Raw genomic sequence first — 13,001 nt, 5'->3', positions numbered from 1 at the left:
AACAAGTATTATTTTAAACTGAATAATGCAAAGCTACTCTACTTGAGTCCAAGTTTAACATGAACCTTGAAATGTGCTTTTAGAGACAAAGAGCTCCTGCAGAAGGAAGTGGATGACCATTAATATGTAGTGAAAATACACAGATTAAATGTGATTTACAGTATTATGGGAAAAAACAGGATCAATGAAACTAATGTTTTGACCTTCATTTCACTAGAATTCAACTAGAATTTTGGAAGCTCCTGAAGAGGGGAGGAGGGAGAAGTCTTGGCTGTATAACAGGTTGACAAGAAAAGGAACAGATGTATCACTCGGAGCAGATTCCTTAATACCAAACCTACCTGCCATACTTGGCACTTCTATGTTCTGATTTCATCTGTGTTTGGGGTGTTAAAATATCCACTTCACTGCTTCTAACCTGCCTGTTTATTGTTGAGTATACTAGCATGATTATATTTCACTCTATCACAGAGAAATTACGCGCAATGTGTTAAATTTTCATGCGGCCCATTCTAAACAAATGATTCTTAATCACTTAGGTATTCTAAACACGCAATACCTGGTGTGCCGAACTTGCATGAAGGGCTCATGCTTATGGGAGGAGTAAACAAAGGCAGCAAGCCTGAAAAACACGTTCCGCAAAGCCTCCAATTCAGATGGCACTTTTCTCTGAGCCAGAGCGACACGATCAGGTCCTCTGAGCCGCCACAGCATTCACCTTAAGCTTTGTTAAGCACTTTTCGGCGGTTTTTATTTGGGCGACGTGGCGCTGCTCATCAGGCAGGAGAGTCAGAGCGCAGAGCTGGGATGGATGCTGCTCAGAGAGATGCGCCGGTCAGCCCGCTGGAGAGGAGCAGCCACACCGCGTTCATACACAACAATACGCTGTATGTGTGGGGAGGTTACCAGGTAAGAAGAGCCGAGGTGTAATTATAACCTCGCTACCTGTGCAGGTCCCCAAAACTTGATTCTGTTTATCTGAACGTCATCAGTGGGGGAAAACGTTTCGATGAAGAGAATGAACTTTCTAGAATTTCCTTTCTTTACCTGGATGATTAGGTGCAGGTGTTTCTACGCGGAGCCAAGTCATGACAATAAATTTAAAGAAAAAGTCACTGGTGACTGCTTCTATGGTAACTCAGTGCGTCCTCGCTGTGTTTACTTTGAGGAAATTGAATCCTAAAGGAATAAATCACCGGAGTATATCAGTGTTCGTATTTATGAGTACGACAAATAACACGCATCCAGCATGTGTCGTTGAAAGGTATTACAGCTTGAGCTGCTACTGAACTGAGTGAGTTACACAAAGGTGTACAAGCACCTTTGTGTAACTGTTCACTTTAACTGTTCACTTTAATTAAAAGTGAACAGTTGTTTTGGTTCAATGCGTTTGTGACTGTATATGTAGACTTAAAAAAAAAACACTGCGGAAACCAACTTGGCAAATGAACTGGAGATTTCAAATATCCTTCTAGGAAATCCTTCTAGCATGTTTCAACAAGAAACATTTTTTTAAACTGCATCTTGCTGCATCCAGGTTGTTGCTATGTCCATCAGCCATCTAAGGTCACCACAGCTTTTCAGCAATGTGCAGCTTTAGTGAACAAAAGAGGACATTCACAGCTTTATCTTGTCTTTGTTCCTTCACAGGTAGTTGCCGGACAGGATGTCGTGTTGCCCAGTGATGAGATATGGCTCTGTGATTTAGACAGTGGGATGTGGTAAGATCAAATGAGGGCTGTTTATCAGCTGAGATAAACGGTGTGTCACACTGACATGTATCAGAGGATAGGACAAACTAGATAAAAGTGACTTAGCATTCAAAAAACAGCCTTTTCTTTTATGGTTATTTGAGTCAGGTCAACTAAAACCAAAGCCAACCTTTCTTAGTGTTTACTTTATATGTGTGTTTAAGATTTCTAAGGCTTTACCTTCTTATCTTTTACAGGCGTTTTTTAACGTTTTTGTCTTTGCAGGGAGCGGAGAGAGATGACTGGAGACATCCCACCAGACCTGTCGGGCTTCTGCGGTGCTAATATTAACACTAAACTCTACATCTTTGGAGGATATGAAACAGCTGGGTACTCCAGCCAGGTGAGATGCTGGGCCACACATTCTGTTCCAACTCAGACCTGAGCGTCACGTTTGATAAAGATAAATGCTTAAACAAACTTCTACAGTCATACAAAAACTTTCTATCAATTTTATGGTTTTATGTATCAGGACATAATAAAATAAATCAGCTGGTACTTACCACGTTCATCCATCAAAATGCAAAGGTAGTGTCTGAAAAACTTCAGCGGAGGAAATAATTATGCAGAAGGTTGTGTGACAGCGTTTCAGCTTGGTTGAGGTGTGGACCTTGATATATATATTTTTTGTCTTGTTCAGCCAATTTAAATAGTCTTTAACCTGAATACAGCCATTACTTCCTCTTGAAAACATAACACTAAACCTTTTAGTGTAAACATATTCCACATATTCCAGTATTCATTATCTCAACTCATCTTATTTTAAATGATCATATCTTTCATTAAAATACTTCTGGTATTGCCAGATGTCGACACTTAGACATCTTGGCACTATTCTATGGATGCTGGAGAATCTGGATTTTCATTTTCTTCTTTACGTTGATTTTCTTATCTTGGACTTGCAAATCATGCGCTCCATGGCGTTCACTTGCTTGGTTCCTTTTCTTGTAGTCTTTTTTTATTTATTGAGCTTTCACTCAAGCTGTAGTGAGTGTCTGACAGCAGATTGCATAGCCCTGTTGGTTCAGAATAATTCAGCTCTACCAACAAATGCACGGTGGTAAGTTAAAAATGGGCCAGTGTACGTACATGTTTCACTAATGAGACACTAATTGTACAATTTTCTGCAGGGTAAGAACTTTTCCATGCAGATATTAGTACTTAAGGTAAATGCCCTCTTGTATGGCTCAATTTCAAGGAAGTTTTAACTTGTCGCAGAGATGTCCTCACATCTAGAGGAGGTCATGCTCCTGTGGCTGCAAACTAAGCCCCATAATCATTACCCATCCACCACTGTACTTGACAACTGTACTGCCATGAACTTCTACATTTAACATGTTAACAGAGGCCTATAGAGTTTGAGCTCTTGGGTTTTTTGCAGTTTCTCAGAGCATGCTGTTAACAGCACTCCAGCTACTTCCATCCATCCATTTTCTTCAGCTTATCCAATTTGGGGTCATTAAGGGGGTGGAGACTATCCCAACTGTTATAGAACAAGAGGTGGGGGTATATCCAAAATGGGTCGCTAGTCTGTTGCAGGGCAATCATTCACACTCACATTCACACATATGACCAGTATAAGTTCACTATTTCACTTAACTAACTTCATGGTAACATGTGAAACTGTTGGAAAATTATTTTAGCCTTTCTATTTGACTGGGTGTAGATGTATCAGTGACAATTTGCCTACCAGTTTGCTCCTGTCAGATAGTTTACTGTGAAATTTGGTAAATGAGCTGTACAAACATGTAATCGTGGTTTAGAAGAATGGACAAGAAAGTGTACCTTCCCACCTACTCCCATCCTTTCCTCCAAACTGTCACCATGGCAGCTCTTTTTTATATATATATATATATATATATATATATATATATGCATGCATGCGCGCTATAAATAAATATCCCCTGCACCATTACCACCTGAACCATGGATACAAGGTAGCTCTTCTGGACAGAGATCTGCTGGATATATATATTAAAATGTCTCATTCACATTGGAAAATTGCATTTATACACTGGCTGTTCTTTGTCTTTGATATAATGAGCAAATATTAGCATACACAAAGTCAAAAAGTTAGCTAGTGACTTGAGCTGGTGTACATGTTAGACCTGAGAGGCATCAGCATCTTGGCACTTTTGTTCTTGTGAAGATCAAGTTATCGTTCTGAACTTTGCTAGACTTGCTCACAGTGGGAGTACATACTTCAGCAGAACTGTTTGAAGGATAGTTGAATAGATTTGGAAAACGACACCCAGCTACCCGCCCGTCAACTTTTGATATCAGACTTTACATTTATTGGTAACTTGCAAAAAAGCAAACATGTTTTTTTTTTAAAGTCAGTTTCAGCACAATATTACTAAGATGCACGATAGTAAGAAAGCAGATAAGGCTCTCTTTCTAGGGGTTTCTAAAAAACAACAGACAAAACAAAATTCCTTGCATAACTGCTTGACACTTTACATGTATGTGCAGTGATATGCATGCCTCCTTCCCCAGGAGCAACACATTTGAAGTTATGTATTTTTTTTTTTTAAAGTGTAATATTGTTCATCATGTTTCAGATGTACTATTTGAGTAAGTCTTCTGAGCTTTTTTTTTTTTTTTTTTTTTTAAAGAAAGCTGTAAAAGTTGTTTGACTTTTTCAGAGGTCATCAAATATTTGTCTCTTCTGAAAACGGGCTCAGCTGTGTGACGTCATTGTTGTGATAATGTTTAATTAGAAGTCACTCAGAGCCTGACCTGTTCTTTATGCTTTCTGGTGGCTATCACTGATATGGAAGATTGGACAATGTGATCGGACGTGCATAAAGATAGTCGCAGGGGCTTGTCTGCACATCAGTGTTTAGAGAGGCATAAAGGAGATTCATCTATTTCATGTTTTGATTCAGGGTATGAAGACGGTCTCCAAATGCAGTGTGTGTGTGTGTGTGTGTGTGTGTGTGTGTGTGTGTGTGTGTGTGTGTGTGTGTGTGTGTGTGTGTGTGTGTGTGTGTGTGTGTGTGTGTGTGTGTGTGTGTGTGTGTGTGTGTGTGTGTGTGTGTGTGTGTGTGTGTGTGGTTCACGAATGCTGTTTTGTCAGGCTCATACCAGACTCTGTAGAGACTGGATGGAGATTATCCAGCTCGATCATCTGTTCTGATAGCTATTTGAAGCGTGTGAAAGCTCTCTGTAGAGGCAGACTAGAAGTTCACAAAGAATGGCTTTTAAAATGAAAAGGTGCATAAGCAGTGTGGATTTACCATCCATATAATATGCAAAATTAAGAGTCAAGAATTTGTGGTTCATTTTTGACAATAAAATACAAACACAAGCAGCCAGGAGCTCCTTTAAAAAAAGGTTTGAATTAAAAATTGGCTAGATGGCTAGACTGTGTGCTGAAAAAATGTCCCCTGCACCATTACCACCTGAACCATGGATACAAGGTAGCATGGATCCTTGCTTTCATGCTGTTTATGGCAAATTTGCTCCTACCAGTTTGGTTTCTCCTCTGATATGTGACATCAACAAGGCATTTTTTTCCCCCAGAGAACTGACACTCGCTTGATATTTTCTCTTTTTTCTGACCATTCTCTCTAAACCCAAGTCATGGTTGTGCGGAAAAAATCTGTAGATCGGCAATTTGTGAAGTACTCGGATCAACCCATCTGCCACCATAATCATGCCACATTAAAAGTCTTAAATCACCTTTCCTCCTCATTCTGATCCACAGTTTGATCTTGGCCATGTCTAACATGCCTAAATGCATTTGACCATATGATTGGCTAATTTGATATTTGCATTAAGGAGCAACTGATCAGGTGTACCTACCAAAGTAGCCAGCGAGTGTATTTTTCTTATTTTGTCTAATAAATTGAACGGTGTTTGTAGATGTTCAGCGTTGACCTCTCTGAGCCGTGCTGCTCATGGAAGAGAGTGACTGACACGAAGGGAACGACCCCCTCACCTCGTAACAAACACTCCTGCTGGGTACACAGAGGCAGGTCAGTTACTACAATACACAAGCTGTCAATGAATAGCAGCCCCAGTTTTGCACCTTTACCTCATTTTTTTTTGTTTAATTGAAGGATGTTTGTTTGTATTGGTTTTTTTTTTTTTCTTTCTTTTTTTCACAAATTCTTCCAGGTTTCAGTAATTTCATTTGTAAATGAAAGTTAAAAGAGCAGTATTCTCTCCTATGTTGTCTCTGTGCAGATTGATCTACTTTGGTGGATATGGATGCAAGACCTTGAGGGAGTTACGAAACACATCGTCATCAAACTTCACTTTAGAAGAGATGTCCTGGGTAGATATTACTCTGATATAGAACTTTGGTTGCCAATTTATTGGTTAATCGTTGTTTTACTAATGATGATCGATATGTTTTTCTTTTTAGTCAAGAGCTGTAAATGAAGTAACTCTGTGCAAGGGATGGAACAGTGAGGTGAATGTGTTTGACACACTCACAGCTACATGGAGCATGCCAGAGACTCAAGTGAGTAAAACGATAAGATGGTCTTACTTTTGAACTATTAGGCTATCCATGCTAGCAGTTCTCAGAGGCTGTATTCAGACACAGCTGTACCAGAAGCTACACTAAAACTTTGATGTTTTATGATTTTTTTTTTTTTTTTATTACAACGTGCTGACATCAGCCTGCTTTCTAACAACACGCTGATGTCTGACCTTTGAACTATGACCTTGAAGCATTACACACTAAAATGGTATTTTTTATTATCTTTAACCAAATGACTGGAGCAGAAGTTGATCCCAGCTGAAAAATTCCACACTTTTAAACAATTCTGTAATTTACTAAATTAATACCTTGAAATAATTAACAAATCATTAAAATAGCAACTGAGATAATACACTCACAAATAAAGTGTTTACTGAGATCATAATTAAGGGAGCTGAGGGCTGTTTTTCCACAGACTTGTACACAATTAGACACCTTTTTGCAACTAGAGGAGTCGCCCCCTGCTGGCCATTAGAAGGAATTAAGGTTTTAGCTACATCCTAAATTGTGTTTACAATGCTCATATAATAGAATACCATATGACAGCATGGTGGGTATATAATAGGTTTTTCATGTATGTAGAAAAATTAGGGTCTAACTGAAAGCGAAGAGATGGTTGCAGTGGTAAAATCACTGTATTGAAATGCTGGTGGTGCTCCAGGAAAAGCTGCGGGTCTAAGCTTCATCATCTGAGGACCATTTTGTGGGGAATGGGTTTGATGGTTGTGGGGAAAGATCACCAGCCTCATCAGTTCTTGTCAAGCTTATCAGACCAGCAAGGATGATGCTCTGGGTGGGCCTATAATAAATAAAAAAACATTTAAAAAAAGGAGAAGGATGATGTCACAAAACTATAATTTGTGTTTTGCTGATTTTTATAATAAAATGGTGTGTTTTCTTTTGTTCAGGGTTCTGCTCCATCCCCCAGAGGCTGCCATGCCAGTGCCTTGCTGGGGAACAAAGGTTACATCAGTGGTGGTGTGGTGAGTTCACTTTTCTGAGCTGCTTAACAACACCATAAACAGCCAAAAATATGCAGACACTCTTGCACGCAACCTATTTTGTATCGGTTGATCTGCATTTTTGTCGTCCTCAAAGGGAAACTTTAATGCTGAAGTATACTGCAACTATTTTGGACAATACTCTTCCTCCAACTTTGTGGTAACAGTTTGGGGAAGGCCCTTTCCTGTTTCAACATCCCTTTCCTGTTGTGACGTGAAGCCGCTCTCATGCACAAAGCCAGATCCTTTATAAAAATGGTTTTCTTTTTTGGTGTGAAAGAATTTGACTGACCTGCACAGAGTCACGACTTCAATCCCATCCACCCTCTCTGGGATGAGGTGGAAGTCAAGGCTTATCACCTAAAAACAGTGTTCCACCTTACAAATGCAGCTACAGTCTGGTGGGAAAATCTCAGAAAAGTGGAGCAGAAATACGGCAGATTATTGGACATAGCTTTATATTGAGATGCTCAACAATAATATATATTCTGTGGGCCATGTAGTGTATGGCAGATTAACAGTCACTCTCTTAAAACTTTATTTCTCCAAAAATATGATTTTAAATGCCAAAAAGTTCCAGGATTTATAAATCACGTTAAGTTTCCCAGCTGCCCCTTTTAGGTTTATCTCCTTCCACACCTCCAGTCCTCTCCCAGCATGCCAATATTATTAGTTTGCTCCATAGAAATTCTGTTCTGACCTCAGACTGACTCGACTGTCATACAGTAAAAAATATGACAAAGTCCATGTTCAAATGCTAAAGGTCGTAATAAAACGCCTATATTTCTGAGCTCTACACACACTGAAAAAATACACCAACTCATATCAGCTTGCAGCTTCTCTATATGGAGACACAAAGAGGCAAATATATTTTCACTCACCACAGGTGTGAGTGAAAATGTAACGTAAGCACCCATGGGATCACACAATGAACATAAACCTCAAGGCGCTCTAAAAGGCTGATAACACCTTTCTTGCCCAGAATGGTGTAGACAAAGAAGAAAAAAATAACTTTGCATGTAACTAGTCCTGTAAGAAAGATGAGAGAGCAAAGTAGGCATTGAGACCAGCATAACTGGTGGCCTTAAAGGCATATTAAATGTATGCCTTTATCTTTGTGTGAAGCTTCCGATTTTGTTGTTCACATTTTGGACAGAGAGGACAGATGGTTTGAAAGAGGAGTGAAAGAAGCCATCTATGTCCATTGTGAGCGACCATCTTTGAACAGAGACGGTGTTTTATGACACCAACTGTCTGCCATCTATAATCCAGTTTTGAGATCCCTCCCCAGACGCCTTAACGCCCACTCACATCCTGGGCCATCTGACCTCAGGAATTCGCATGATAAGGTGGGGCCAGGTTTCACAATGAGCTCACCCGAAACTCTGGCTGATTGGGACCCACACCCAGTTTCACACCTTGGCTCAGGCGATTAGAGGATCATCAGGGGGTCCTTTTGTCCCTCTGTGGGAGGTTACTCCCACTAGGTTTATATCTGGGACTCTCCACCATTTGACCTTAGAGCTTCTCAGATGAGAGGTGAAACGTCTTCAAGTAACTCAAAGAAGTCCAGACGCTTTTCTTTGCAAGCTCCTTTGACTACGATGACCTGGATGACTGATAACCTTCACAGACATATTCCAATTTTGTTTCATCATCTTCCTTTTAATTCGACTTTAATATTGAGGATCGACACTGCAGCATTCACAAGATTGTGTGGAGCTGAACCTGAAATTATCTGTTTTTTACCCCTCACCTGCAAAAGGGTGATGGGGTGTTGTTGTCACGCCACTGATCGGGCGGCGTGGAGACCTAAGTTTGTGAATGCAATAGCTTGAGAACAGGGTGATTTTGAAATTGATACCATAGGTGTGTCTACTAGGAGGCTGAGGGGTTGTAGATTTTTGTGAAAACAAGAGCATATTACTAACTCACCACCTGCCCTACTTGGCAGACTGTAACTTCCTGTAACTTTGTCCTCCTTCTCCTCAAAATAAAAATGTGTTGTTGTTTTGACAGACTGGTGGAAGAGCCAGTAAGTAGTCAAACAGGATTTCCAGACTGTACATAAAAGATGGACATAGCTTCCAGGTCTGAAAAGTGCAGCAAATATGGAAGTGCTTTGAACTTTCCTTAAATGGCCATCAGGGGGTGATTATGTCGGGCCCTCTTTTACATACAGTCTAAAAATAGCAGCTGCAAAATAACCGGTCCAGATGTGCACAAATTTATAAAGTTGTTGTACTTCATATTTTTCTTTTAATGCTGAGCGCTGCAGTCATTTACAGCCAAGTGTAGTGCCTCAGGCAAGAGCAATGCCTAACATCTGAGTTTACATTTGCAGGAAGCAGCAGAGTTGGACATGTTCTGCTTAGACCTGGACACCTGGACCTGGACCAAACTGTAAATTTTCTTTCACTCTTGCACACATACAAAAGCAATGACCTAACAGGATTTGTCCTTAGTGGCTTACTGACCACTGCTCTGTATTTTATTTTATTTTTTTATTTATCTTTTTTGAACAGTGACATCTCCTCAGCTTTTGCACCTCTTGGTCGCTCTTGGCATACCATGACGCCCACGTCAGATCACACGCTGTTCATGTACGGAGGTTTTGGCACAAATGGAGATACTTTAAGTAAGTCTAAGAACCCAGAATAAGCACCGATCTGTTATGGGATGAGACAAAATACTCCAAGAATGAAAGTAATTATAAAGAGGCAGAAAATGAAGTGGTTCTTTGTGGTCCAATTTCCAAAAAAACTCCCAAATATTTAAGCAAATCCCCACTTGTTTTTCCTGATGCCATTTATAAAACAGATAACCATTCTGATTGCATATAATCATTCTTTTGGTTCAAGGAAGTGAATGGTTTGTGAAAGTGAAGCTTCGTTATTTTATCATGAGCCTCTTTCTTTTAGATGATGCCTGGCAGTTTAACACACAAACAAGAGAGTGGACCAAGATGATAAACCCCCACAAAGACAAGCCCAGGTAATTAAAATCATTCTGTAAATGTTAAAATTAAGTGTTTCAGCTTCATAGTTTTATCATAATTTGTTCTCACAGAAATGTCTATTTTATCCATAAAATCTTGTTATTTATTCCTCAGAACACTTCAAAATGCACAAAATTTAAGCCTTGCTGCAGTAAACCTTTATTTACTTGTCAGAGTTTTCCATACGGCGTGCCTGGGGAGGGATAGTGACGTTGTGGTGTTTGGGGGAAGCAGGAACCTCCGCATCGTCATGGATTCGGTATGTGATTAACATCGGTCATATTGTTTTGTTACACTGTAAGGTCTTACTGAATAAATCCATTGTGGTATAATCCTTTCCCGTTGCAGACATCATCAAAAGGCTGCTGCATTAAACAGCAACTTTCCTTAAATACTTTTAAACCCCATTACTCTTAAGGTAACTTGTTGAGTCAACCAATTACAGCGTCGTCTTTAACCAGGAGTGTTACATAAATGAAGCATAAGTAGTTTAAGGGCTCAAAGTATTAAATGCACCTGCAATGTGTTGCAGAGTCATGTGAAAAATAACCTCTTTCAGTTCTAAGGCTTTACATATCAAGGCAACAGAAACAGTAATTTGTTCCTTAACGGGTCTTAAAATGAGGTAAATGGGCCTCAGATGAACCACAACAACATGGCACTTTACAAATTGCCATTATTTATTTAACAAATACTAAGCCAAAGTGAAGTTTATTATCTGTTTATCAGATCATCAGCAAGTGTGGAGAGCTCTATAAAAACATACATGTTGGCAGTTTGCTGGTCTGGAGCCTCCAGCTATGTGTTAGCACAGTGTGAAGGAGGAGAGACACCAGCAATGATCTCAGAGAAGCCATTATTGCTGCTAATTGATCTGGGAAGGGTTATTGGGTCATTTCCATTTTATTTGAAGTCCATCATTCTACAGTCAGAAAGTTTATTTACGAGAGGGAAGCTGACGATGTCTCCCAATGTGTTTCCCTCAAGTTCAGATCATGTAATGCTCAAAGAAACTGCAAAAAAAAAAACAACAACAACCCTAAAAGCCACATCTCAGACTCAGATGTAGAACGTTTAGCATTATGCTTCATTCACAAACAGAAAACTAACTCAAATAAGATGACTGGGATCACCGGTGCTGATGTTGCACAGAAAAAATGAACCTAGGACCGTTTGTGGGAGAGAAATCATGAGCTTTAAAGATGGAAAAAAAGCATTTTGACATTTCATTCTTAATATTAAATGTAGCAGTACTTTAGAAAATGTCAGGGATTTGAAGAAAGTCTTTATGATTTATTATCTGCAAGAAGTCCGTGCAAACGTTGATATGACCGTACAGTAGGACATACAGAGTGTTCACTAAGTGTGGCAACCATAAACCGATTCAATTTTTGTGCCCAAAAACGTTCAAGTAGGGAAAAAAGGTATAATGATTCTTGCATGTATCATCCATCCTCATGGGATTATTTTGAATCCTGTCATCAGATGGTTATTTTGAGGCTTCCATCACCACATCACTGCAGAGACGTACTCATCTTTCAGACTCAGCCTTACTCCCTCTCCAGGTATGCCTAACTAAAATTTTAGGATTCATTTAACAAAGATGCAGCATGGGTTTCATACTTTCTGTTGTGTTAATCATTTCATACTTTAACACATGTATTTCTTGTCATCACTGAAACCTCCATTCACAACCTCCATTTACACAGAATTAATCAGTTTTAATAAAGTCTGCAAACACAGCTGTGCAACTCCTTGTAGTTGTGCTGCCTCACATGCAGCAAGGCGTTAGATTAATAAGCTTTATCTTGGTATTATACGAACACAGGTCACTTTATTAGGTACACATGTTTAACGGCTTATTAACACAAATATCTAATCGTCTGGTTACATGACAAACTCAGCTCATGACCAAGACAACCTGCTAAACTTCAAACTGAGCTGAGTATTTTAGAAACTGCTGATCTTCTAGGATTTTCCTGCACAACCATCTGTAGTTTTTAGAGAGAATTCTCTGAAAAATACAAAACATCCCGTGAGCAGCAGGAATAGAGATGCTTTCAACACTTTGTCTGTATCATAAATAATTAAGGCAGTTTTCAAGGCAAAAGAGGGCCCCAAGCTGGTACTAGCAAGGTCTACCTAATAAAGTGGTTGGTGAGAGTGTAGGTGACAGAAAACATAATGGTTCCCTTGAATAAATAAAACTGCACGCTGAGGTATTTTCCTGTGTTCTGCTCTTCTTCAGGTTATGTGAGGATGTCATTGGACAAAACTCAGAGCTGCTCAGGTTGCAGCTCAGCTGGCTGCCATCGAAGCTACAGAGGACACTTGAGAAGAGAATGAGCTTTTTTTCTGCCAGTTCTTAAAACTTAGAGAGGACTATGTTTAGACTAGACACCAAGATTCTGAGCAAGTCTTCACTGAAATGTCTTCATTTATAAGTTGGGAATATGTATTTATACTTTGAAAAATGGTGCTAGATAAGATACTTTTTAACTTAATTTGTAAATGAAGCCTTTTTAATTTTGGGTAAAATTATTCCGTTTTGTGGTTTCATGTTGTGCTGTCTGTTTAACGTTTAAAAATTGTCTGTGAAATAGTAATAAAAGGTATTGATGTAACATATTAGTGTAGCTTTTTTTGTTATCACTTTAAGAGTGGAAAATGTTGCAAAATAAAAGCATAAGCAATTGTAAAAATATAAGTAATTGTAGCTTTAAAAATACACTGGATAACATTCTACTCTAAGAGTGGGT

At 39.3% G+C, this 13,001-nt stretch overlaps 1 protein-coding gene and 1 long non-coding RNA gene across 3 annotated transcripts in view; one reads left to right on the top strand and one right to left on the bottom strand.

Moving 5' to 3' along the window:
- Positions 1-13,001, bottom strand: part of LOC113028107 (uncharacterized) — a 460,838-nt gene that overhangs the window by 100,098 nt on the left and 347,739 nt on the right. The window lies entirely within an intron of this gene.
- On the top strand, positions 660-12,866 carry LOC113028127 (kelch domain-containing protein 1-like). Of its 2 annotated transcripts, none has more exons than XM_026178154.2 (13): positions 660-909; positions 1,651-1,721; positions 1,977-2,094; positions 5,619-5,731; positions 5,943-6,033; positions 6,124-6,222; positions 7,152-7,226; positions 9,589-9,647; positions 9,770-9,882; positions 10,166-10,238; positions 10,417-10,501; positions 11,728-11,807; positions 12,491-12,866. In XM_026178154.2, exons 1-13 carry the CDS (start codon positions 808-810, stop codon positions 12,609-12,611), a joined length of 1,200 nt encoding a protein of 399 aa, XP_026033939.1. In that variant the 5' UTR covers positions 660-807; the 3' UTR covers positions 12,612-12,866. The 2 variants fall into 2 exon arrangements, with proteins under 2 accessions (XP_026033939.1, XP_026033940.1); XM_026178155.2 differs by lacking the exon at positions 660-909 and adding an exon at positions 1,186-1,264.

The sequence above is a fragment of the Astatotilapia calliptera genome, chromosome 8 (genome assembly GCF_964374335.1).
Source record: "Astatotilapia calliptera chromosome 8, fAstCal68.1, whole genome shotgun sequence".
Taxonomy (NCBI): Eukaryota; Metazoa; Chordata; class Actinopteri; order Cichliformes; family Cichlidae; genus Astatotilapia; species Astatotilapia calliptera.
This window is presented reverse-complemented; position numbering and strand designations above follow the sequence as displayed.